Raw genomic sequence first — 25,904 nt, 5'->3', positions numbered from 1 at the left:
CCAAGATTTGCATATAAATTAGGCTGTCGTCTACTTTTGGAATTTTTTTTAAGCTTCCATGTGATGAGAAGTCTCTTGTCCTCATGTGGGACGTGTTGGAACACATTGGTTATTGTGAGACCACGACTGTGAGAGGCGTCAGTGCATGTGGAAACAACATACAGTTTGGTGTGTGTATATGGAAACTGCAGCAGACTGTCAGTAAACTACAGAAACTAAGTCTTTGTTTAAGTGGAATAAATACTGCTTGGGACAGCTGATGAAAAATAAGAGCTAAAAATATGAGATGATAGACAGCTTTTTCCATTTAAATCTCATCTGTTCAGAAGCACAGATTTATACAGCCATGACAAAATTTTCATCTCAGTTTTAATTACAAGTGGATAGGGTGTGTTCCCTGATGCTTTTGACTTGCTGTTGTACAGAATATGCTATTAAACTTTTCTTCTAATGGCTGGTTCCTTTAACAGCCTTTTGGATCTGGATACAGGAAATGTATTAATTGTTTTCTTAACTTATAATGTGTTAGTTTAAAGCTGTACTCTCATAATCAGAGTTCTAATTACTAGAATTATGTGTTCATACCTGTATGAGAGCTTAGCCCTTGTACATATAAATATATTTCTACTTACCTACAACTGTTTTTAATGGGAAAACATTAACCTGTGTGTACCCAAAATTCTCTGGATTTTTGGAGAATCAAAAGGCATTAGTTTGTAATAAGGGAGAAGCTTAATATGCAGGTTCCATGCCCTTTGGATAGCCTGTGGTATACGTACCTTCTGACTAGGTGGGAAATACAGTCTGATGCCCTTTGGCATTGAAAGCTTCATTTTAGACGCTGGCTGGTGAGATGCTGTTTCAGTCTTCTGCTGAATGAATGCTCCTGCAAAACTCGTCTCCTTGTTTTCCTTGTTCATGCATTAGTATCATAATTCTGTATCTTGCTACGTTATAGGCATGCACAACTTACACCTTTGCCCAACAAGGGCAAAAATCCATGTGAATTCAACAACAAGAACAAGTCCACAGCTTCTGTTGTGGCTCTAGTACTCTATTCTGGAAGGGAAGTTGGGCAAGTGTGTGCATTCAAATTTAAAACCCTTGAGTCTTGGTGGAAGAAACCTTTCAACTTATAAAGCGAGATACTCTAAGGTAAGAAAGTAGAATGCAGCACCTAGACTAGACTTCTATGCTGCTTCTTTCACCTTTAACATTTAATTTTGCATACAATTGTGGAGCTTATTTTCAAGACAGAAGATTCTCTTTTTAAGAATACCGTATCTATTGAGGAAGTGAGATAAATGATGCACACCTCTTCTAGAAATATAGTTTTAAATAAAAGCTGTAGTATTTAAGACACTGAAAAAATTCTGCTTTACAGCAGAATGATGAACTGGCAGAGAGCTGCTTACCTCAGCAACTGAGCCCTGTGCCTGTTTGAATATCCTCGCTTTCTCAGCTGGCTTTGAGTGGACACTTTGGATGGCTGTGCGTCTGTCATAGGGACTCTCTCTGATTCAGCAGCCTATACAAACACCTCCAGAATCTGGAATGGTACTAAGTTATCTCCAGTGAGGCAACTGAATGCTGCAGGGTGACCTCATTGCAGCCTCTCAGTACCTAAAGGGAGTCTACAAACAGGAGGGAAGTCAACTCCTTGAAAGGGTGGGTAATAGCAGGACAAGGGGAAATGGTTATAAGTTAAGGGAGGGAAGATTTAAGTTGGATATCAGGGGGAAGTTCTTTACTATGAGAGTGGTGAGGTGCTGGAACAGGCTGCCCAGAGAGGTTGTGGATGCCCCATCCCTGGAGGTGTTCAAGGCCAGACTGGATGGGGCCCTGGGCAGCCTGGTCTAGCATTAAATGAGCAGATTGATGGCCCTGCATATGGCAGAGGGTGTTGGAGATCCATGATCCTTGAGTCCCTTCCAACCCGGGCCATTCTATGATTCTGTGAAGTCCGTGTAGGAAGTGATATAACCTTCACATTCTATAGCTATTATTGTTATTTTATTTCCTCTCACTGCTGTGGTGCAGTCCCTAGTCCTAACTAGCCATTTGTACATAAAGACCATGCATCCTATACAGAAAGCAAAAGCATGCCATTCCATCAGTCAGCAGCACCTTTATCAGCCACACCCTCCCAGTTACATTAGCCTCCTCCACCCTGAAACAGGTAAGTTGGGTGACAGCATTCCCAGGCCCCAGTAGGAAGCAGTATCAGGGTGTGGTGTGGCGGCTGGATGAAGGCAGCCTGTCTGTAGGCTGGGACCGACAGGGCAAAGCAGCCCCACGCTGGCACAGAGGCTTGGTGGTACTACTGATCTTGCAGGCCGGTTGGCTAAACAGAAAATATAGCATTCAGCTGGATCAGCCAGCTCATCTTGCTGACTGTGTGGCTGCCTGGTTGTTAGTGCTGGCACTGAGTAACTGAGGACTGTGTGCACGCATACACTTTTGCAGCGGGCAGGAGAGGGCGGAGGGGAGGTGGTGGTGGTGGGGCCCGGGGCAAAGGGACTGCGGCTCACAGTTTAGCTTAATTAAACTACAGCCAAGCTGGGCGGGATGACTGCAAGAGATGACTTAAGGTTTATCTCAGAGGGCCACGGGTTACAGTTTGAAATATATCCAGCTGACATTAATTGCTGTTTTGGTTATTTCTCAAGGTCAGACACAGGGTTTTCTCTGCTCTGGTACTTTACCTGAAAGTTCCGCTGCTGTTCCACGATGTGTATGTATGTAGATGGTACATGTATTTGAACCCACATTCTGCATTATTCTTATTAGAATGTTGAATTAAAAGAGAAAGGCATAGGTTTTCTTTCTTTAGACATGTGATTGTTTTAATTTGGATTCAAAAGCATATTTTAATATGTTGATGATAAAATTCAAGGAGCTAAAATCAAGACCTCAAACATCACACAGATTAATTGCAGAAAAATAGTGGTGCACTCTCTTGTTTTAAATCCCTTTATGTCCAGGAGTTTTATTTTTATTCTCTACCTAATAATCCTGCTTTAGTGGAAAGTATGGGTAATGCCTCTTTGTGCTCTGCTCTTCCCCACATTATTTTTTGCTGCATGGGGTATGTGAATTGTATTACCTCCTGTTCATGTGGGTACTGAGATTCTGAGTTTACATTTATAAATGGGGAATATCTTATGGAGAAGTTGTTTATGGGAAAGGTGAGTAGCTGTGTCCCCTCTGGCTGAATATCTGAGTGGCTGGTAGTAGTTAATGCTATTGAACTCAGTGATATTGGCTCAGTGTTTGTGAAATACTCCCAATATCCAGGGAGCTTCTGTGTGGCACCTAATCTTTGTCTACCTTCTGTGTGAATCTTAACAGATGGCTTTGCCACGCAGCCAGCAGTGCATCTGTGCACCCTAAGGAGGCACTGGTATATGGATATATGAGCAATGCTGTAGTCCAGGATGAAAACTGAGGCTTTGTAGGTGTGGGAACAAGAGTATTCTGTATTGTTTGTGTTGATTCAAGTGACAGTTATGTCCCTGTCACCTATTTCTAAAGTGTCTCCAAATCTCATCTCTGATTGCTTTTAGATGACTTACTGTGGATTTGGCAAGCTGCCTTAAAAAAATATTATTTTTTTTTTCTGAATGGGGTGGAGAATAGTCATAGAGAGGAGGTTGCTGAAACCACAGTATCTAGATGAAGTCTTCTTCTTCTGTACTTAATTCTGTAAATTCGCACAGTATCTTTCCTTCTTGTGTCTGTTTCTGTTAACTCAGATGTGCCTGTCTTGCAGTCTTTCCTGTTCTGCTATGTAGTACCATTGAATGTTTTGCCTAAAATATACAGTATGATGAATTATCACTTTTTTTTTTTCCATTTAGATAAGCTAATTGTCCTTGACTTAAGCCTTCTAAGAAATATATACATAGGTTGCTCTGAATGTAATGTCTCCTATTTATTTTCGTGGAAACTATAACATATAGAAACAGCATGATAACACTATTTGGCAGCTAGAAGACCCTCTTTTTCAACATAGTCACTGCCATTAACTATGCGTTTTCATAAAAAGTGAACAAGAATCTGAGTGCCACATTCATAAAACTGCACCAATGGAGGTGAGCCACTGTTTTCACAGCTGCTATGATAGCAGTGTTGCTAGGAAAATGTTGCCCATGCAAGTCAAAAGTTACCAAGTTCAAACTATACAGTCAGCGTGATAGGTTCAAACTGGTGTGGGGCCTGGTGTTATTGTGTGGCAAGAGAAAGGTTGTCTTCATCAGTGGTCTGACTCTGGAAGTTCGAGCCTTCAGCTTAGTGTTGTGGAGTAGAGGTCAGAGTTGACGGTTTGTCTGGGTTGCAGGAAATCCAGCAGGATCACTCCTTTCTTATCCTAAAAGACAATGCTCATCACCTTACCTGCTGAGGGCTGCGTTTTGGACTTTTTCTTCAATGGGAAATTCACTTTTTTCTAGGGTCTGCTGTTTTGACTCCAACTTGTAGTGGTGACACTATGTTTCGTCACCAGTAATGATGCGATCCAGAAAACTGTCCTCTTCAGCCTTTTATTGGTTCAATGTGTCCTGACAAACTTACATACAGTGTTCTTTCTGTTCCTGTGTGAGCATCTGTGGGACCCATCTGGCACAACATTTGTGATATTTCTATTGCCGCCATCGTTTCTAGTGAAGATTATATTCAGCTCCACACACAGTTCCCTGGTCATAATCTGCTGATTTGCATGGATGAGCTGATCAAGACACTCGTCATTTTTTTATGTGGCATGACTTATCTTGCAAGTTGCTGTCACCGCTGCTAAAATACACCAACACCTCACTGTGCTCACATCCACTGTTTGGTTTTCATGAATATTTAGCAAACATCAGTGAATGTCAATGGTGCAGTTTTTTCTGCATGAAGGAATTCAGTCTTACATCTTTGCTTCATATGCACTTTCATGTCAGGCATCATTTTGTCAGACTGTTCTGCTGCTGCTGTTGCATTGCGACAAAATGTAACAGAATATTGGTGGGGAGGTTCAACCTCTACTGACTTACCATCACCATTTGCTTTTTGGGTCATAATGAACAGGAATCATCACCCTCGTAGATACTAAGTTCTAAACTTGTTCTCATGTAGCCATGTAGCCTTTTATGTCATTCACATTATTAAACAAGAATTTGATAGTGGGGAATATGGGGTGGGAAGAAAAAAAAAACCCACACGTCTATCCTTTGTTTTTAATGAGCAGAGTTTTGCCAAGTGGTAATTAATGTTCCTTGGTCTTTGAACTAATTAGGAGCTTCTCAGGGTCATTTAGGAAAAACATTGTGTGCTGAGATAGCAACTGTTCAGACAGGTGAGGTAATTTGACTGCTCAGAGTTGAAAGCTTCTTTTTTTCCTTTTTGTGTAGTAGGAGTGAAAGATTTTCAAAGTGTTGATCAAAAGTGTTCTTTCAGCATTTTTATTTTATTTTATTTTATTTTATTTTTTTACTCACAAAGAGGATATCAGCATCTTAAGGCTGAAAACATCTGAGCATTATAGTTCACTTCATGAGAATCAGAGTGATTCTGCTCTGCCCTTGTGGTGGTGTCATCTGGAGTATTACATCCAGGCCTGGGGCCTCTAGCATAAGCAAAACATGGAGCTGTTGCAGTGGGTCCAGAGGAGAAGCACAAAGTTGCTCAGAGAGCTGGAGCACCTTTCATATGAAGAAGGGATGAGGGAGCTGGTCTTGTTCAGCCTGGAAAACAGAATACCCTGAGGAGACTTTACTGCAGCCTTCCAGTACTTAAAAGGAGCATGTAATGTATGGCACATCCCTGGAGGTGCTCAGAGCCAGCTTTGATAGAGCCCTGGGCAGCCTGATCTAGTGAGTGGCAATCCTGCCCATTGCAGGGGGCTTTGAGCTAGATGTTCTTCAGGGTCTCTTCCAATCCAAGCCATTCTATAACTCCTTAGAGTTTTAGCATTGCTGAGGCAAAAAAGGATGCTTCATTTTATTTCTGTGATATGTCTTCTTCATTTTTGAAAATTTAATAATTTTACATTAAAAGTATCTTAAAACCATTTTTTTTTCCACTTCTTTCCTTTGAAAGGCAAAGAAGGAAGATGCAGGAATGTAGCAGTTCAGCTGATGAGAACTGAAAACCAGGGATCAGAACTTGACATTTTCTTCAGTTTGTGCATAACATGAACATACAAACATGCCTAGTTTTCATTGTATCATAAAATATTTTTCTTTCATTTGTGAATCCAGTCCTCTTAGTCTGATATTACACATAGTTTTGTTGGTAAGTCTTATGTTTAATTAAAACACAAGAGAAAGCAGGAAAAGGTGTGTTTATGACTGAGAAAGCAATTCTGATATTGTTGCTTATACCTTTGAACTAAATCACTTACGACTATGTGAATTACTCACCAAAGCAGAGCTATGGAGAGGCAGATTTTCCTTAGAATTATCTAGGGATGGTCTTATTTGGTCTCATCAGCTAAAATGGATCTTGGCAAGTGATGCAGTCTGCATTCAGTTGCTGAGCCAACTGACTATTTAATAGAGTGGTGCAGTTTTGTGCTGATATTAGAACTAGTATAAGTAGTATGCTGACCCTTCAGCTGGTTGCTCTCTCTTGTTGCCTCAGCAAGAAATACATAAATGCTTAGACCACCACGAAATGACTAATTTAGATTGTAGTAAGTGCTTTGCAGTAAGACAGCTTTGTAGTGACAAACAAAGCAAAACCATGAACAACTAAACTGTCTTGTTCAACAACTCTCAAATTAAGCGGTGATGTGGAATGGAGTCGTGTTATCTTTTTCCTTCTATGCAGTAATAGGAGGTCATCATAGGTGAGCAGGAGAGCCATCTCTCTCTTCTGGATTCAGGGAAGTGCTGTCTAAGATCTAGGATAAAAGTAATGGAAAAATATTCAAACCTAACAGTTGTGAAGCAGTAGGAATGGCTTATGGCCAAACACTGGTAAAAAACAGGGTCACTTTGAGTTAATAAAGAGCATCTACGTGCTTTTCATCTTTTGCTTGTGTTTATGTAAAGATTCCTCAATGTCTATTGACCAAAAAAAAAATAGCTGAGGCCAGTAGATCCAGAAGTTGGAATCCTTCCCTATTTGATTCTGCAAAATGATAAATGCATCTCTGGTTAAAAGGTTAGAAATGATCCTGAAACAGTCTACAGAAGGGGAGTTCTGGCTCTTTTCTCTGGGTTTGTGAGCAAAAGAGATTAGGGATTTTCTCTGTAGGCTTCCTCTCTTATTCTTCTGCCATAGGGAGCATCTCTCCTGCCATGATTAAGATATGTGTGCATTCATTCCATTCCATTTATACACAGATGATATATGACTCCTTGACACTTTTCTTTATGGGTATTAAAACTGGGTATGTCCACTTGATTTAAGACTGAATTTTCATATCCAAATTCATCTGTTTGTCATGCATCACTCCGTTTCCCAAATCCTGTATCTGACTGACAGCTCAGCTTTGAGATCTGTTCAGCTTCACAGTTCCAATCATTGTAAAGCCTGCTGAATAAAGATCTCTCTTTCCAAATAATGAGTTGCTACTTTAGCTCCCAATATTATTTTTGCTTCTGTTTTACTTGACCAGTGGCACATTGCTGAATCTCCTTTCATTCTATGAAGGAAGTCTAAAGAAACCAGCTTGGATGTTTTTAATTATATGTTTGTTCAGCCCTCTGTGGATGTCAGGAGCTGTGAACAGTAAATGCCAAATTATTTGCCAGGAAGAAAGATGCTGACTCCAGTACATAGCAGACAGAACCCTTCAGTGTAACTGTGACTGCCTTGCCATGCACATACCAGCAATATCTGATTTTGATTATAGTCTTTCCTCTGATGAGAGGACTGTCTCAGGTTCTCCTGGAGACAAAGTGTTGGTCAAGGGGAAACATAAGCAGTTGTGTAGTCAAGGACAAAGTCAGTCTCCCACAGATTCCAGTCTATTGACTCTTCTTTCTTTCTCACTTGAAGGGAACTGAAAGGCTAACAATCCTCCTTTAAATGAGCATAACTTACTGTTATTATGTTAGTCCAGACAAAGGAAATCAAATTAATTAGCAGAAAGACTGCAAATGTGCTGTGTAGGAGGACTTGTCATTAAAGTATCTCATCCAGGCTCCTGTGGCTTGGTGTGTATTCAGAATGATAGCTCTGGTCTTCCTCTCAGTAGAAGAAGAGAAATAGAATAATACTAGCCTTCAATTAGAGAACCATAATTCAGTCATGGGCAAGGAGAGGGGGAGGTGAGTAGCAAGACGTCTGCTCTGCAAAGCCTAAGTCATAAAATATAAAATCCCAGTTTATGCATGGCAACAGATCTTTCTATGATTGAATTACAACCTTCATATTCAATAATGGGCCAAGTCTGTAAACCAGAATACAGACAGAACAAATATTTACATTCTTAGGACAGTGTTGGAGGGAGAATCACTTAGCAGTGCATGAATCAAAGCCACAAGAACATAGATGTGGGACAGCCATGTGTTGCCATCAGTGTGAAGTAGGAAGGATAGGGTAAGTTTCCAGTGTTTGAATGTAAACTTTCCTGAAGTGCAGGTCATCCTGCAGAATTTCACTGAAAATTCAGCTCCTGGTTAAGCAACACATGTTGTCAGTAATGAGGAATAAACTGTACTTTGTCCTTTCATTCCATATGCTATATGTTTCCCATTGTATCTAGAAAATGGAATTTAAAAGCTTAATGCTGTTAAATACTTAAATTATCGTAGCATATCTAATTACAATTATATTTGCATTTCTGATTTTATAGCACCTTAAATTTTTGTACTTTTAGCAGTTGTTGAGCATCAGCTGATGTGATTTTTATTTTGTTCAGCTATATCTTTGGTAAATAGTATTGTCAGTTTGTAAATATCAATAGACTGTAGTGAATAAATGAAAATTTATTTAGTTAACTTACAGAATAACTTGAAACTAAGTATCAGAATGATTCTGTACTGAGGAACATGGACCAAGACATCAGTTGATATATGTAGTACCATAGCCAAGAAGCCATACAATGTTAAGGTTTTTGAATTCCAAACTTCATCATAATTTATGGGCTTACATACAGACATACACAAACAGCCATCAGAGCATGTGGTTCCTGTGCTTCTCAGCACTCAAAAATTTAAGTTGAACTTCAGCCTTGTACCTGAATTTTCCCACATGAGAGTTTGAGTGAACAGCTGAGTTAAACATTTGAAACAAAAGTATAGTTAAACGGGGATTCTGACGGGCCATCACTTAATCCACAGACTAAGTAAGCGTTAAAACAAGCCAAGCAGAACCCTGGTGTTCTTAGGAAGACAAGAAAACATAACTCCTCAAGTTTGTGAACAAAAAGGAATCCAAGATATTACAGGATCAATCAAATGGTAATAACATATATTGTCTTCAGCAGTGATGCATTCTCACCTGGCTTCTGTCTATGTATGATGCAAAAAACAAGATTTTCTTAACTGCTGGGCCAGCTTACACCCTGAGCAAGAGAATGCCGTAAAAACTTGGACATGACCCATTGTTGTTCGAATATATCTTGCATTACATGTGACTGCTAGAGCTCACAAATTCTGTATTTGATTCGCCAGTCCACTACAGTAAACTTAAATGTCCTCTGTCCTAATCGTGCCTCTTAGGGTACCAAACAGTGATATCGTTGACTTGTCTGCCCCTCTCTCATCTGAAATACTTTTCATGCCTTCCTGTTATACCCTGAGAGAAAATGCAGTGTAATGCAATAGAAGTTTCAAAACTGCCTTGTTGTCAGAGTTGTTTGAAATTTGGTCGGTGGATTAAAAACTGTAATTGTGGTGAATTGTCAGATGTGTAATTCAGTGTTGATCATTAACCAAAGAATAAAGAACAAAAAAGGTTCTCTGAAGAACCACTGGGGAGAATCACTGAGGAGAAAAAATGCTGTTCTGTGAAAGTAATCATTCTGGTATGACTCTTAGTTACGTTTGCCTGGCATAGACCTGGCTGGGACTAACAGGCTGGATTGGCTTATTGGTTGTTTTATTTGTCCATTAGGTCTTCTGTCCTCAGAATTGTTATAAGTTTAAATTAGCAGAACAGAGGCTTTTCCAAGCAAATTTAAGCTCAGAAAAAATGTAATTGAAAAACTCTTCAAGCTGTTTTAAAGGAGAACTTTATGAAGAAATGAACTGTAGAGTTTCTTGCAAGCTGCACATTGTAAAGTAATGAGATACATGTCTGAAATTTTCTGTGTATGGGAATTTGCATACTACCTTATAGAAGGGCTAGCCCATTGTATATTGAGATAAGAACAATTCTTATTTGAATCATTTGCGTGTTTCAACTCTACAAATAAGATATTGGCTAATTAAACTTCATAATGTCAATATTAGACTATAAATAGTCTTCTAGATATTCAAACGTGAACAGGACTACTTAAGAATCACATGCAGAAACTGAGGACATCTTGCATAGAGAGCTTGACAGAAGGCAAATAACTGAATGTGGAAAAGTAGATTTTATTTTGTTGATTAGTGTGGTATTTTGCATGTACAAGATTCCATGCCACCTATTGATTTTCAGAAGGAATTACATTTTTCTATTAGGATAAGCAGACAGTAATTCTGATGAGCACTTTTATGGTGTTTTAAGGTAGCGAACTCAATTTTCTTGTAGAACATACCTCATCCAGATGCCTTCCTCTGAAAATAGGACAAATACAGTAATGCGTGCATATTGAAGACTAATGGCTTTGTCCCACATTCTGAGCTAGAAAGTGAGCTTTGTGCTCAGAAAACACTGTTTGAAGATGCAAAGCATTACAACCCCTAACCCTATATCTCTTCTACCAAAATTCGGGGAAACTGCATCCAGCACTTTCATATAGAACCACTTTAACATAAGAAGGTATAATGTTTTTAAGAAAATGCTTATATAACAAATCTGGATTGATGAACTAAAGGAATAGTATTGGTATCATATGATGTGATTAAAATACATTAGAAACAGTTCCCAGTTAATTTCTGACCTCTGGTAACTCACTTCCCCCCTGTGCTCTATTCTGATTCTACCATATGTTGCTCACCAAGTTAGACTACAAACATTTTGAATCTGTGCCGCTTAGTCAAGCTCTGATCTTGGATGAGAGTTCTATTTTCTGCTGTAATGCAAACAGCGAAAATATAATGGAGACTACTCCTTGAAAAATAGTCTTTTGTAGTATCGATACTCCAGCAAGGAAGCTTTGAAATGAGCTATTGTATGTAAGTGCTGAACGTTCCCCATTCTTGTGTTGGCTCTTCTCTTTTCCAGAAGGCTGAGGGATGGTCACAGATGAAGACGTTTGCTCAAGCCACTGCTTCTCTTCCTATTTAGCTTTTAATTTCCCAAGGGCAGAAGTCTGCTGTTTTCTCCCGAATGAAACACTGCCAAATGGGAGTGTACCAGCTGCCTTCTGCACAGAAGAATAAAGTCAAATGTAGGCTGTTACTGCGTGCTGGACAAAATGTTCATGTCCAAACAGAAATGACTTGCCTATGTGGGGCTCTTTATCTTATGCTGAAAAGCTGAAGAGACTGAAAAGAAGAGCAAGTATCTTTTCAACCTAGTTCACTCATGAATAGACGCAATTTTAGATTCATAGTAGGGCTAGCTTTCAGTGCTTTCCAAAAAGCTATTCTCCTTGTCTCCAAGGAGATTTATTTATTCCTCCCACCCCCTGAGTGTAGCATTCTCCAAAACCAGGTTGGGAGAAAGAAAATCAACCTCATGGGCAGTAAGCAGAAATCTGGTTTTATTTTGTGGGTTTTTCCCTCCTCTCACTCCCTCTTTTTTCCCCTCATGTTGCATGTGCTGCCAGTACTTACGACTACACAGACACTTCTGAGTAGGACATCTCACTCTGCTTGGGACAATTCACATGTGCTCACCAGGCAGACATTTGACTGTGGTTCGCTCTAAAACCGCAAGTTCCTGAAGCTAAAATTGCAATAAAAATTTAGGAGATTTGATCCTAACAATATTCCAAAAAGCCTTTGTCTGGTTACCTTTTGGTATTCTATCATCTTAGTTCAGATTGCTAAAAATGCCATTGCTTCATTGCCTGAATATTTTAGGACAACTTAACTCTTAAATATGTTGCCACTTTTCTTCCTCATCTGTATTTTAGTTTTCCACGTGTAAAACTGAGCAATGCTGATGCAGTTGTGTAACTGAAACTTAGCTGCTGTTAAATACCTGGGTAAAATTTAGCCTTAAAATAAAACTAGAAGCTAATTCCCTTAATATTTTCTTCTAGTTGAATGCTTGCCTTAGGAAGTGCATTTCTTATAAATGTGTTTTTATTTTAAGAGTAGGTGTGATTTATTATTATTATGGTGTACATATTTGTAAGTACTGATATTTATCACAGATAGAAGTATTGGAAAATGTATTTCAAAGAAAAATACCTGGGTGGATTTCAGCAATACTTTTTTTTTAGTCACTCTTCAGACTCCTGGAACTCTAGATCTCATCTTGACTGTAATAGCCAAAAGCTGCTATCTTAGCTAATGAAATTTTCAGTGGCTGTCCTCACAAGATCCTTGTCCTGCCTTTAAAAAAAGGGTAGACTTTTCTGAACTCCTCTAACACTAACACTGTTATTAAAAAAAAAAAAATAGGAGAAAGAAAGAAAGAAAATTGAAGGCCAGGGTTAGAAGCTGTGCAAAATCAGGAAGATTCAGCCTGTGGAGAACTTAATACTATATATTGGTAATACAGTCTTTAAATCAGTATACTGCCTGGCAAGGTGTCAGTGCAAAGAGGAGCACAAGAGTAATGTGATCTCTTAACTCTGATGAAATGAGCAGCTGCATTCAAACCTGCTTCTAATATGCTTGTCCTAAGTTCCTGAAGGAAGGAAATCATAGTTATAAACATGAATTTCTGGTGGCAGAAATGTAAATAAGAAAGAGGACAAATTGTAAAGGAAGAAAATACGGTTCTAGATGATTGGGTTTAATGCCTAGTGTAGACAGACCTTCAAATTTTCTTCATAATTGCTACTATTCTAAAAATAATGTATCTGACACACTGAATGTTGCTGAATATGATAACAGCAAATGATTGCATCCTTGATTCCTCTTATATCAGAATGCACACACCAGGAATCCTTCTAATCTCCCAGATTTATCTGAGAAAATCTAAGATAAAACTCCTATTTGTAGAAAATCTATAGTGAGAACTGGAATTAGTAACATGGCCTGAGTTGCTTTTAATTAGCTTTATCTTAATGTCACTAGGCCCCATAGTGTCTTTGTTCTTTGTACTTCTCTTTTATGTACTCATGTGCTGTCTTTTTAGTTGCGTTACACTGAATATCTTCAGGAACTGTCTTGATAAGAATGTCTAAGTTGCAGGGGAAATGCTGACCTCTCCTGAGGAATGCAACTATGCCTCAGTGAAACCCTTCTGCACCTTCTCTTTTTGGAAACAAATCAAGAGCCTGGTCAGAATAGAACAATTCCTGAGGCATTCAGTTTGTGGGCAGACCTTTCCTATTTCCTTCACACCTTTATGTTATTGCACATAAGCTATGTTGAGCCTCTCTGGGAGAGAAGTGGTGGTGAGAGGGAGAGGGAAGGATAAAGGGGAGGATCTCCAAGCCAGCCAGTGAGGATGCAAGGAGCTTATTCATTTTGAAATAGAATATTTTCTCCCTGGTCTGTGGTGCAATACAATTGTTTTCTCCCAAATCACTATAGAAGGTTCTTAGAGGGTGAGGGTGGACTTCTCCTTGTAGTGGCTTTAATTATTGGTTTTGAAACAGTTATGCCCTTTGGTGATGCGTGCAGTGGTGTTTAAAAGTGATGTTTTAAAAGTATTGCTTGTACATGGTAGAACTTCACTGCTAAAACCAAAGAATTTTCTAGTTTTTTTGTTGTTGTTGTTGTAACTTGCTTCCAGTTCTTCTGCAGTCAATTTTCTCAGTCTTGGCATTTTAACTGTGAGAATCTGTTAATATTGGGATCAATCACTAAGAGGTCCCTTCCTCTTGAGAAATAAAGATATACAGTGATCATTTATTACTGTTGTTTGGAGACATAGGATCAATGATTTCCAAAAGATACTTCAAGGGGAGAGGCTAGAACCAAATGCTTCCCTTGCGTAAAGGTGCTTAATTTGTTTCATCTTTATTTGTATATTATACTATTAGAATCATGCTTAACTATTAGAATCATGCTTAACCGCTGATAAATTAAATAAATAATATTTTTTACTTCCTGGGAGAGAATCTGATATTTCCTTGCTTCCAACATAAGTCATTAAAGCCACGTTTTAGTTCTTTGGAAAGTTATTGCCTGGCTTATCTTCAAGGAACACTTCTTATGTGCCATCTTAACAGCTAAGAACTGAACATATACACAGTGTTCTTGCATTAATAAACATATGGTTGTTTTGTGCAAGTTCTTTTTTGACTAGGTATAATAATAAAGTAAATGGTGGAGTAGAACGTAGCTTTGAGTCCCAGGGTCAGCAAAGAGCTGATCCCAAGGGAAAGCTTTTGAGTCTCTACAGTTTGCAGGTTGGAAAAGAGTGATGCACAGAATCACGTGACTGTGTAGGTACCGTGCCACAAAACTGTACTTGATTTCATTTAGGCTATACTGCCTGTCTTTTGCTGCTAGTAGAAGAGAAACCACAATTTTCCAAGACAAATTCTTCTCTTATCAATTTTAGTTTTCAAAAACTAAAGTGTCTCTGAATTTGGAGTTTTCATCTTTCTATTGTTCTTTTTCCCTTTGTCTCTTACATCTGACTTTTGATGGTGGTGGAATAGGTTTATGTTACTAAATCCAATGTATTTATGAGTACATCAGAGAGCTTGATACTTTTGGGCAAGCTGATAATTCTGGGTGGTTTGTAGGTGTTCCATGCTTAAACAAGAAAATGGATCTCACAATTGCTGGTTCTGCTTACATCCGTCTCTCTTTTTCATCATTTGAGGATTGATTAAACAGGCCAATCTGTGAAACAGGAGAAGAAACTTCATCCTAAGCTCAGAAATTGAAGTCACTAAACGAAACTCTGGAGCAGTCACTTGGTGTGGATGGGTGCTGTCATTGCTTCCTCTCTTGTCTTTCAGGGACCATAGCTCCCTGTTCTGTTGGTGGACTTCCCAAAATGATGCGCTTGAATTCTGAGGTCAAAGCCATTGCTCTAATTCCTAGGGAAGTGCCCTAATGGCAAAACTATAGGTTATTTTGGTGGCTACACTACTGCCTGTCCTGCTCCAGAGCTGGATAGTTTTCAAGAATGCGTTGAGTTATAGGGCCAGAAGAATGGTATGCAGGAGGGAGCCTGACTTAGTAGATATTTTATGTTACACAGTAATTGGATACAAACAAGAAATAAAGCTGAAGGCAGACACAGCAGTCGTGGGTCTTCCCCTCCTAGCTGCGTGCCCTGACCTCTTTGGATTACAGAGCTGGGTCTTGGCATTCCTGCTTCCTTGGCCAAGGATTTTGTAGACTCCTGTGTACCTTACAGCTCTGCTTCAGCATGACAGGTTTCAGGAGCCTGTGAACTCATGCTTTATGCTGATTTCCTTATCTAAAAGAGATAAAAGCTTAACATGTGAAATGCTAATGCAGCTAGGCCCTGTTTCATGTCTAGTATAAGATTAAGTTATTTTCTGCACCAGCTCACAGACTGAAAAAAGGAAGTGGTGGGGGGAGGGTAACAGAGGCCTTGCAGCAGCTGGCAGAAACTCCTGAAGGAGTTGAAAACCATCACACAGCAGCTTCCATCAGCTCTGATGTGAGAAGCCCCTCAGTGCTGCGGGAATGATGACCCAGGCTGGCATTTGCACACGTGTTAGCAGCTTTCAACTCTTAAGACCACCTGCTATATAATTCCTTGATATTGAGGAAGGACATAACTGCTCTGTTCTTGCCAGAAACCAGAATGTTTCTGTTTCTTCTCTTTTTGTTCTGTTTGTGGACAGGCAGCGTTCAGCATGCTGCCTTGCATTTGGGCTGAGTGTGCCAGAATGTTCTGTTTCTCTGAGAACAGGGAAGTTTCTTTTTTCTTTGCGTGTGATTACTTAAAACATATGTAGTCCATGGTGTGTTCCTGGCATCAGGTGACCTTGTTTGCACCCTTACTGGCTTGAATAGGGGTTTGTGTGCCAGGGTTTAGGAAGGAGTGATTTGTCGGTTAGTAAGCGGCAGCCCTGCGATTAGAAATTCCATGATCTGAGAGGATGCACGTTTGACTAGCTGGTGTAAACCAGAGTAATGTGCTCTCTGTACATATCAGAAAGTTCAAATTTGGTAGAGATCAATGACAGAAATAGGCGTTGTGTTCCTGAGTGTCTGTAGAAGTACTTGCTAATGTGTACTGCAGAGTTTGGTTTATAATTGTACAATAGTGGCTTTGATTAATAATGCTTTATTAGTTATAAACATAGACTTAGTGAATAAATCCTATTTATTCTGTTGAATTGCTTCCCATGCCTACATAAAACTATTTCAGAAATTATAAAGCTACTATAATATTTTTCCACATTATAAATTTCAAGTTCCTACTTCTGTCAGCATTATGGAATTCCTGTGTAGGATTTCTGCTCAAACCCATCCTTGACATGCAAAGGAAGTTGTCTTTTAACTTGTATTTGGTAATGGAAAATTGTGGGTGTGGTAATGCAGAGTTTTGCTAGGAAAGGGGTGTGGGAAAGTGTGCATCTCTTTTTGACATGTCTCTGGATTTTTACCTTTCTCTTCCATGTCAGGGTAAGATAAATGAAACTGGAGAGGTATATCCCTGCTGAAAAGGACTGGACTCCTTCCCTGAAGGACAGTAGAGCTGGAGCATTTACTTTGTGTCCCTGCATATAGAAAAGAAGTAGGAGAGATTGTCTGAGGAATGCTGGCATAAGGCATCCTGGCATGTCTTTTTCTAGAGAATGTCGGCTCATAACTCCTGTTTTATTCCCTCCCTTTTCTATCTAAAGCACAAAACAGTGGGCACACATTTTTTTATCTACTACTGAAAAGCAGCCATCAGTGTAGAATAACATGAGAACAGTTTGGGAGGAAACATGGAACACTGCATTCAAGTGAAACTAATTACCCGATTAGAGTTTGGCCTGGCTGCGGTGGTTGACATCCAGGGCTCTTGGCGACAATACCTGTGATGAAATCCAAGTCTAGTCTTGATTCATTTGAAGGATCTGGACAAACCTTCTGGACTTGTGTGCTGAATGCTAAGCAGTGCAAAAATAGGCCACTGATTTAAAGAACCCATGGCTACCATGGATGTCAGTGGTCACTTGGCATACTTACAGATGAATTTGCTCATTTGGGTTTTAGGAACTCTGGTGTCCATTTCAAGCATGCAGTCTGGTGATATTTGATGTTTGCATCAGAGCATCTTCCACTCACAGCTCTAGGATAAGCACTTTCCTTCAGCACTTCCAGCTTCTCCCCTTAAAATTTAGTCAAAGTCTGACCTTGAGATCTTATAAACTTAGAAAATTATCTAAAACATATTCCACTTAATCTGGTACTTTTCCTTCTCTTTATCTATCCAGAGCTTAAATACGTTAACTCTGCCTTGTTGATGTCTTGAATCTTCACCACAAACACATTTTTGATCTGTTGGTGTCTTTATTTGGAAAATGGTGTGTTTTTATCTTAGAACTACCTAATGCAAAATCTCAAATGTCTGCACTACAGTGTTAGATATATCTATATTTATTGGTGTGATAGTATTTGCTTTCTTGGCATCATTCTAAAGGAGAAAAAAAAAAACACTACTCGAAAGGACTTGAAACTATACTGGGAAAAGAAGGATGACTCTTTCATCTGCATACTGTTGCATAAATACTGTCTTTTCAGAACAAAGGTAAGCAGAGCACTTTTAGAAAGAGTTGAAGTGTCCCTAACCTCTGAACATAAAGCTTCTGGGCTGCACTCACTTCTGGCACCCTAGAAATACTCTGCTCTCCCTTTCCTGGGACAACAAAATTAAATAAACAGTCAAATGAGTTGTGAACATTGGCTTGATGAGGAAATTCAGTACTTTTGCTCTGATGTCATACATGCACATTTAGACACATTACTAAACTGAATCAACAAGTTGTTGATGAAAATCCAGGAGCTGCTAAGATATGCTCCACAGAACAAGAAATTCTAATAGACAACTATTGGAAAAAATACTTTTGCCAATTGGCTGCTTACTTTAGCTTAGCAACTGGCTTATGCTCTAGCCTATTCCTTAACATCTAAAGTAAATACTGAACTCTCTCATGTTTACAAACCTTCTTAAGCTATTTGCCTAGGAAACCTTGCAGTAATGAAGTCCCCTGTGTTGTATTTAAGCGTTTCCTCCTGTTGGAAGAATAAATCTATCAAGTTTTCGGCCTCCCACAAACACAGTGTATGAAGGGCTGTATGTGCTGTAAGCCCTGAGAAACACCAGAAGCAATTCAAAATGATAAAAATATACTTTTGGACACCTCTCACTCCTCTGCCTGGAACTAGGCTAGGTAGGGACTTTAGATCTGAAGAGGCAAATGGGAGTTTACCTTGTGTAGCGTACTATTCCCTTCCCTCTCCCCAGTCTCCACAGATGAGCAGTGACTGAGTTGGCAGAAGTCTGCTGAGCCTTTCCTAGCCAGGAATTTGCCCAGCTGTTTGGCCCAGGATTTCACAGAAAAGAAGGAAACCTTTCTGGCTGAAGCTTCTGCAAAGACGGTGGTTCAGTGATCAAAGCATTAGCTTTCCTACAGGGGAAAGAGGAGAGGGGCATTTCCACAGGGCCCTGACCTCTTTGTGATAAATGCTCACCCTAGAATATACCTAATCTCTTAGGAAAAGTGGTGGGATTACAAAGGCACTAAGGTCTCCATTTCTTCTAAAAGCATGTGTTAGGTTCAGAACTTTGTGGTTTGAAAACGCGCCTCTTCTAACAGCTTCTTGTATTGCCATTGCAGGATGATTTGGAAATTGGCCGTGTCCATCTTTTTGATGGCAGCACTGGCTAGAGTAGCAGACAGCAGGAAGAACCGCCCGGCGGGGGCGATCCCATCCCCCTACAAGGACAGCAGCAGCAACAACTCAGAGCGGAGGCAGCAGCTGAACAAGGAGGTGCTGGCCTCCAGCCAGGAGGCCCTCGTGGTCACTGAACGGAAGTACCTCAAGAGCGACTGGTGCAAGACGCAGCCCTTGCGACAGACTGTCAGTGAGGAGGGCTGCATAAGCCGCACCATCATCAACCGCTTCTGCTATGGGCAGTGCAACTCCTTCTACATACCGCGGCATGTGAAGAAGGAGGAGGAGTCCTTCCAGTCCTGTGCTTTCTGCAAGCCACACAAGGTGACCTCCTCAACTGTGCAGCTGGAATGCCCCGAGCTGGACCCACCATTCCGACTCAAGAAAATTCAGAAGGTGAAGCAGTGCCGGTGCATGTCTGTGAATCTGAACAACTCAGGCAAGATGTAAGAACAGCTGTGTGGCTGCTGCTTGCTGTTTTCCGGTTGTCCACATCAGGCATCCCGCTGCATCTCCTCTCCCTTGGGCAGACTGCCTGTTTTCTTGTTTTTTTTTTTTTTCTTTTTTCCCTGTTTATTTTTCATTTCGGGAGATATCTCTCCAGAAAGGAAAGGCTCCTTGTCATGTGCCTACTGGAATAAAGCTGTTTAATGGGCTATGTTATGCACTTGACCATCAGGTTCATTTTATGTCTGGTATCATCTGACAGTTGAATCTTACGGGGTGGAGCAGGCTCCTGAAGTTGAGACTGTGCATCTAAGTGACCAGTTGGCTGAATGCAACGTTAAATGTTTCCACTGTGTGGAGTAAAGCCATCTCCCTACACTCCAGTCCCCTCCACCAGATGAGATGCCTTCCCATTAAGCTGTTCCGGAGCTTGCTGCTGTCACCACGATAGGCTGGGTTCTGCCCAAATCTGGGTGAGGCAGACCAGGGAGAGCTACAAAGAGTAACATACAAAAAAAGACTCTCTGTCAAGGCTCGGCTTCTTGAGACACCTCTTACTGTGCAATTGACAAACTGTTCCAAACTTGTGGTCTGAACTGCAGATAAGAGCTGAAGGGGAGAGGGCGAAACGTCAGATCAGCCGCCATGATCACATCAGCAGCCTGAAGGAGGATTCTTAAGCTGTTGTGGCTGGAATATACTGAACATGTGGTCTCTGCAGCAGTGTTTGTTTTGTAACTTAGCTATAGTAAACAGCTGCTTAAAGTATTATAGACCTAGCCATGTATATTTTTCTTGTGACAGAATATGTCGGAGATTAAAATGTGGTAAGAGATTTGGTTGCTAGGTCAGCTGCCTGGCTTAAAATGGATGCATTTTAACTGGGCTTTTGGTACGTTAATGTGTTAGATCTGCGCCTGTTTCTTACTCCAAAAAGGACAACATCCATTTATTACCTTATATTTATGCCTGCTCAGACTGGAGAACGTGGAAGGTAATTGGAGAGGAGCTGAGAACACTAGTGGTGTATTTCACTTAAGGTATAAAAGTACTGTCGCACAAAGAACAAAATTTGGTCATTGCTGGACCGAATGCAAAAGCTGCCTTATTGTTCAGCGTCATCAGGTGCTGGAAGTGACATCTCTCCCATGATTGGAAACCAGGAAGAAGTGTTGATGTTAAAGGATAAACCCATCAGTCAGTGCTGTGGCAATAGGTCACAGTTGTATGAGTAGGGAGAGAGAGTCAGTGCTAATCACTGTGACACTGGTGGCCCACTGAGTGTTTGGGTTCTACATAATCCATGGTGGTGAACACTTTGCAGTTAATTTTGATCATACTGTGTTGTTATTCACTTGGTGGAGTTTAGCATGTCCTGTGTATCCTGTTTGTTCCAGTTCTGATCTGTATTAGTACCAGCTGCATTAAGATCATAAGATGTCTAAAAACAAACCAGCCCCTTCCCCCAAACTGTAGCCCATGCATGCTCAATCATCTGAAGCTTACTAATTAACAGTGACAAGTTGACTCCCCGATGCATGTCTTAGGGTTCAGGATCTGCATCTGCTGATAACAACTTGCTGTGGGAACCCTTTCCTTCCAGATTCCTTACGTGCAGCCACTTCAAGGGGTTAATGTGTTTAGGACTCTGGCCAACCAAGAGTTCAGTGCCATATTATGTGAGACAGGCTGCTCTAAGAGGCTTTTGGGACTGAGCTCCACAAGAGCTCACCAAGCGGTTTATGGGGATTGGCACGGGCAGGATGAGGTTGGTCAGGTGTGTTAGCCCTATTAAGTGAACAGTTATGCGTTTTCTTCTGTGATCTTTCAGAAATGCAGAGGGAGACCCCTCACAGTTGTTTTTTCAGAAGCTGGCATTACTCTACTAACAGCATCATGCCAACCCCTGAATGGATAGTGTTCATTCCAGGCCTGATAGTGTCAGTGTGGGTGTGGGGCAAAGTGGAGAAAACTAATCTGTTATGACTCCAGTGATCTCAGTCTCCACTTGAAAGAAACAAACTGAAAGTCAGTCATTTTGGAATGAGAGAGAGAAAAGCACTGTGGTAACTTCAGTTAGGAATGATGTGCAAGAATCTTTAAGCTATGCCCTGCCTGGGGTTTTCATCAGTTTGCAATATGACTATGCTGCAGCTTAAAGTTCCTTCTAGGAGCTATGTTTATGTAAAAACTGAGTTGAGCTTGTAATGGTTAAAACTGTATTTAATTCTTGTTTTATAAATGAAAACAAAAAATGAAGAAATACTTTAAGTATAATGTAATTATTTTATAGGTCTACTATTAAATTATAGATTAAATAATAAAGCTACTCTAGGGTTATATGGCATCCATATGTACAGGCTTTGCTTCAACACCTTGTGTCCAGCTGCTTTTTAATCAGTCTGTTTTCCAGTTTCCTTCTGACCATATGAGACACAAGTAAATGGATTGCCCTGACAGCTTGGGGAAGCCTAGCTACTTTACCCCTACACACTTCCCTATTAATCCCCTATACTACCACTGGCTTTTTTGGTTAATGACAAGGCGGCAACCAAAGTTCCACCACTAGCTGAACTGCTGGCATTTACATTCAGAGAAGAAGCTATCATCTGTTTTGCTCAAAATGTAGGCAAATCCTTACATAATAGTCACCAATCCACACATAGAAATAAATTTGTCTCTTAAGATATAGGTGAGTTTGAACCCTGGCCATCAGCTCTTGAATGAGTACAGTGTATGCATGTCAAAGTGTAGAGTAGTATCTTTGATGCTGTTTTCCAACCCAAAGAAAAGATTGTTGCAAACAACAACAACAACAACAACAAAAAACACCAAAAAAAACCCAAAATCAAACATGAAGGAAAGCTTTAGCTAGGAAAGGGATTTCTTACAGTGAGAGGTGAGCCTCCATCAGAAGAGATATCTGTCATAGATATTGAGAGAAACAGGAGTGCATAGACTACAATTAGCAAGGGGGAGCTACCTTCATTATGGCACTGTAACTAACATAAGTAGGAGCCCACTCTCCTCATCTCCCAAACTCTTGACCAAATTCTCTCACAGTTCAGCAAAGATACATATCTTTTTTAAGTAACCAGTTGTTTTTTCTGTTGTTATTTTCTTTTTTTGTTGTTTTGAGAATTCTACTGTGCTTTCACTAAGTATGGTCACAGCTCTCTTCTCAGATCACAGAATCACAGAATTGTAGGGGTTGGAAGGGACCTCCAGAGATCATCAAGTCCAACCCCCAGGCCAAAGCAGGTTCCCTACAGTAGGTCGCACAGGTAGGCATCCAGGCAGGTCTTGAACATCTCCAGAGAAGGAGACTCCACCACCTCCCTGGGCAGCCTGTTCCAGTGCTCCATCACCTCACTGTAAAGAAGTTCTGGCACATGTTTGTGCGGAACTTCCTATGCTACAGTTTCCAGCCGTTTCCCCTTGTCCTGTCTCCACTCACCACTGAAAACAGTCTGGCCTTGCCATTCTGCCCCCCACACCTTAGATATTTATAGACCTGGATCAGGTCCCCTCTCAGTCTTCTTTTCTCAAGGCTGAACAGACCCAGTTCACTCAGCCTTTCCTCATAGGAGAGATGCTCCAGGCCCTTCACCATCTTCGTGGCCCTCTGCTGGACTCTTTCCAAGAGATCCCTGTCTTTTTTGTACTGGGGAGCCCAGAACTGGACGCAGTACTCCAGATGAGGTCTTACCAGGGCAGAATAGAGGGGGAGGATCACCTCCTTCGACCTGCTGGACACGCTCTTTTTAATGCACCCCAGGATACCATTGGCCCTCTTGGACACAAGGGCACACTGCTGGCTCATGGCCAACCTGTCATCCACCAGGACACCCAGGTCCCTTTCCGCGGAGCTCCCCTCCAGCAGCTCATCCCCCAACCTGTACTGGTGCATGGAATTATTCCTCCCCAGATGCAAGACTCTACACTTGCTTTTGTTAAACCTCATCCGGTTTTTTTCTGCCCAGCTCTCCAGCCTATCCAGGTCTTGCTGAATGGCAACACAGCCTTCAGGCGTGTCAGCCAATCCTCCCAACTTCATATCATCAGCAAACTTGCTGAGGGTGGCCATTATCCCCTCATCAAGGTCATTGATGAAGACGTTGAACAAGACTGGACCCAGCACAGACCCCTGAGGAACACCGCTAGTTACAGGCCTCCAACCGGACTCTGCACCACCAACAACGACCCTCTGTGCTCTGCCAGTCAGCCAGTTCTCAACCCACCTCACTGTCCACTCATCTATCCCACACTTCCTCAGCTTTGTTATAAGGATGTCATGGGGGACAGTATCAAATGCCTTGCTGAAATCAAGGTAGACTACATCCACTGCTCTCCCCCTATCCACCCAGCCAGAGACAACATCATAGAAGGCTACCAGGTTGGTCAAGCACGACCTCCCCCTTGTGAACCTGTGCTGACTACTCCTGATAACCTCCTCTTCTTCCAGTTGTCTGGAGATGACATCCAGTACAAGCTGTTCCATCACCTTTCCAGGGACAGAGGTGAGGCTGACTGGCCTATAATTGCCTGGGTCTTCCTTCTTGCCTTTTTTGAAGACCGGGGTGATGTTGGCTATCTTCCAGTCTTCAGGCACCTCCCCCGTCCTCCAAGACTTCTCAAAGATGACAGAAAGCGGTTCAGCAATCACCTCTGCCAGCTCCCTCAGCACCCGATGAGATGTGAGAATCATAGAGTCACCCCCTTTGGAACGGACTCCTAAAGACCACTGAGCCCAACTCTTGATGAGGCAGATGCCCCATCTTGCAAATGCCTCAGTCATTTGGTTTAAAACGAGCTCAGGCAGCCACATCCTCCAGCAGCCCACTCTCATTTTTGCCCCTCTCTTGGCCAGTGTTTTTACTTAGCTTGTAGCTTCACTGCCCAGCACCCAGCTGAACTTCTGTCTGTGTTCCAGCTTGGTTGGCTCTCCCAGCCTCTTCCTGCCTTGCTGCTGAAGCATACTAGAAGTTTATGTGGTAATCCAATGAACTCCCTCTTGTGAAAACAATCCAGAAGCAGGTGAGTCACCCTGGATAGATGGAAGAGGCACTCAGTCAGATGGATCCAATCTCTCTTAAATGCAACTGATGTTGTGGGACAGGGAAAAGGAGGGGAACAGCAAATGTTAAGCTCTGTTGTGGAACTGCTGGCTTGGCAAGTCCCCGGTCTGTGATGAGTGACACATGAAGATTCTTGATTTCTAAGAGCTGCAGCTGAAAAAAAAAAAACCAACAAAAAAACCAAAACAAAGCAACAACAACAAAACCAATTTAGATTCAACAGAGTCTTTTTATCCTCAGAAAGACACCATACTTTTGAGACAATGAGCTTACCCTTAGATGCCTTTACAAGTAGGTTGGATGAATGTTTATTAGATAAAGGCAGATCTGCCATCATCAAGGGAATAGCCTGTAAAATCCATTCTGTAGTGTGAATCCTTTTTTACTGATGGGTACTGACCTGAAGGATGTTGGGCATTGCTTTGTCTTTTTCTTTTTCTGATCATTTCATATTGTCTTCAGAAGAATTCAGCTCTGCCAGTTTTCACTTACTCCGTCCATAGCAGTTCAAAATTGGTGTAAGTTATGTAACTGATATAAGAAAGTTGGCATAAACAGAGCCCTACTTATTAGCCTAGAGTATGTAGCAAAATAATAGCAATGCAAAGACTTGCTATATCTTCTCTTGATGAAATTAATAGCTGCTTTCAACTTTTAAGCTGATTACTTAAAAAAAATCAGACAAGAAAAGATGACAACCTATGGAAGATGTGACTACTCACGTTCCCAGTGCCACTGTTGGTTAATACTTAACTGACTTTTGGAAGTTCTTTACAAAGATGAAAGTTGCTACAGGAAAGCCAAACACTGCTGCATCATAACAACTGTGACTAAGTACTGTCCTTCTGAAAGGTTTAATTTGCAAAGCAGAGCAACATAAATCTTAGGTCATCTTGAAAGGAGGATCTTCTCATACTCAGAAAGTTACATCTGCTGCTTAGGTATACAAGTCCTTATTGAGCTGCTGCAGTTTAAGCAACTATGAACGATTTATATGATGACAGCAAAGGCTCAGCAAGTGTAGCATGTTTGATACTCAAGTAAATGGGGAGAGAGACCTAAAGGGCCTTTCCACTTTCTAAAAGCAAACAAAATAATGTTTTGAATTCTGACAAAGTTCTGTGTGCCACTGAAAAAAGTAATGGTGACTTACATTGGGATTCCACTCATGCTGTGGGTCAGGCTGGATGGTGCTCTGAGCAACCTGATGTAGCTGTAGGTGTCTCTGTTCATTCCAGGGGAGTTGAACTAGATGGCCTACAGAAGTGACTTCCAACTCAAATGAGTATATGATTACAATATATACACTGTAAAAGATATACGCAAATAATATTTTTGAACATATTTTTGC

The 25,904-nt window shown here is 40.9% G+C and overlaps 1 protein-coding gene across 1 annotated transcript in view; it reads left to right on the top strand.

The window, feature by feature from the left end:
• Window positions 1-20,243, top strand: part of GREM2 (gremlin 2, DAN family BMP antagonist) — a 40,269-nt gene extending 20,026 nt beyond the window's left edge. The window contains exon 2 of the mRNA XM_042885352.1: window positions 18,971-20,243. Coding sequence (XP_042741286.1) covers window positions 18,972-19,478 — 507 coding nt within the window. The 5' untranslated portion in view covers window position 18,971 and the 3' untranslated portion in view covers window positions 19,479-20,243. The remainder of the gene's footprint in view (window positions 1-18,970) is intronic.
• The last annotated feature ends 5,661 nt before the right edge of the window (window positions 20,244-25,904 follow it).

This window comes from Lagopus leucura, unplaced genomic scaffold (assembly GCF_019238085.1).
Source record: "Lagopus leucura isolate 7727_CA_CO unplaced genomic scaffold, USGS_WTPT01 Super-Scaffold_73, whole genome shotgun sequence".
NCBI lineage: Eukaryota > Metazoa > Chordata > Aves > Galliformes > Phasianidae > Lagopus > Lagopus leucura.
This window is presented reverse-complemented; position numbering and strand designations above follow the sequence as displayed.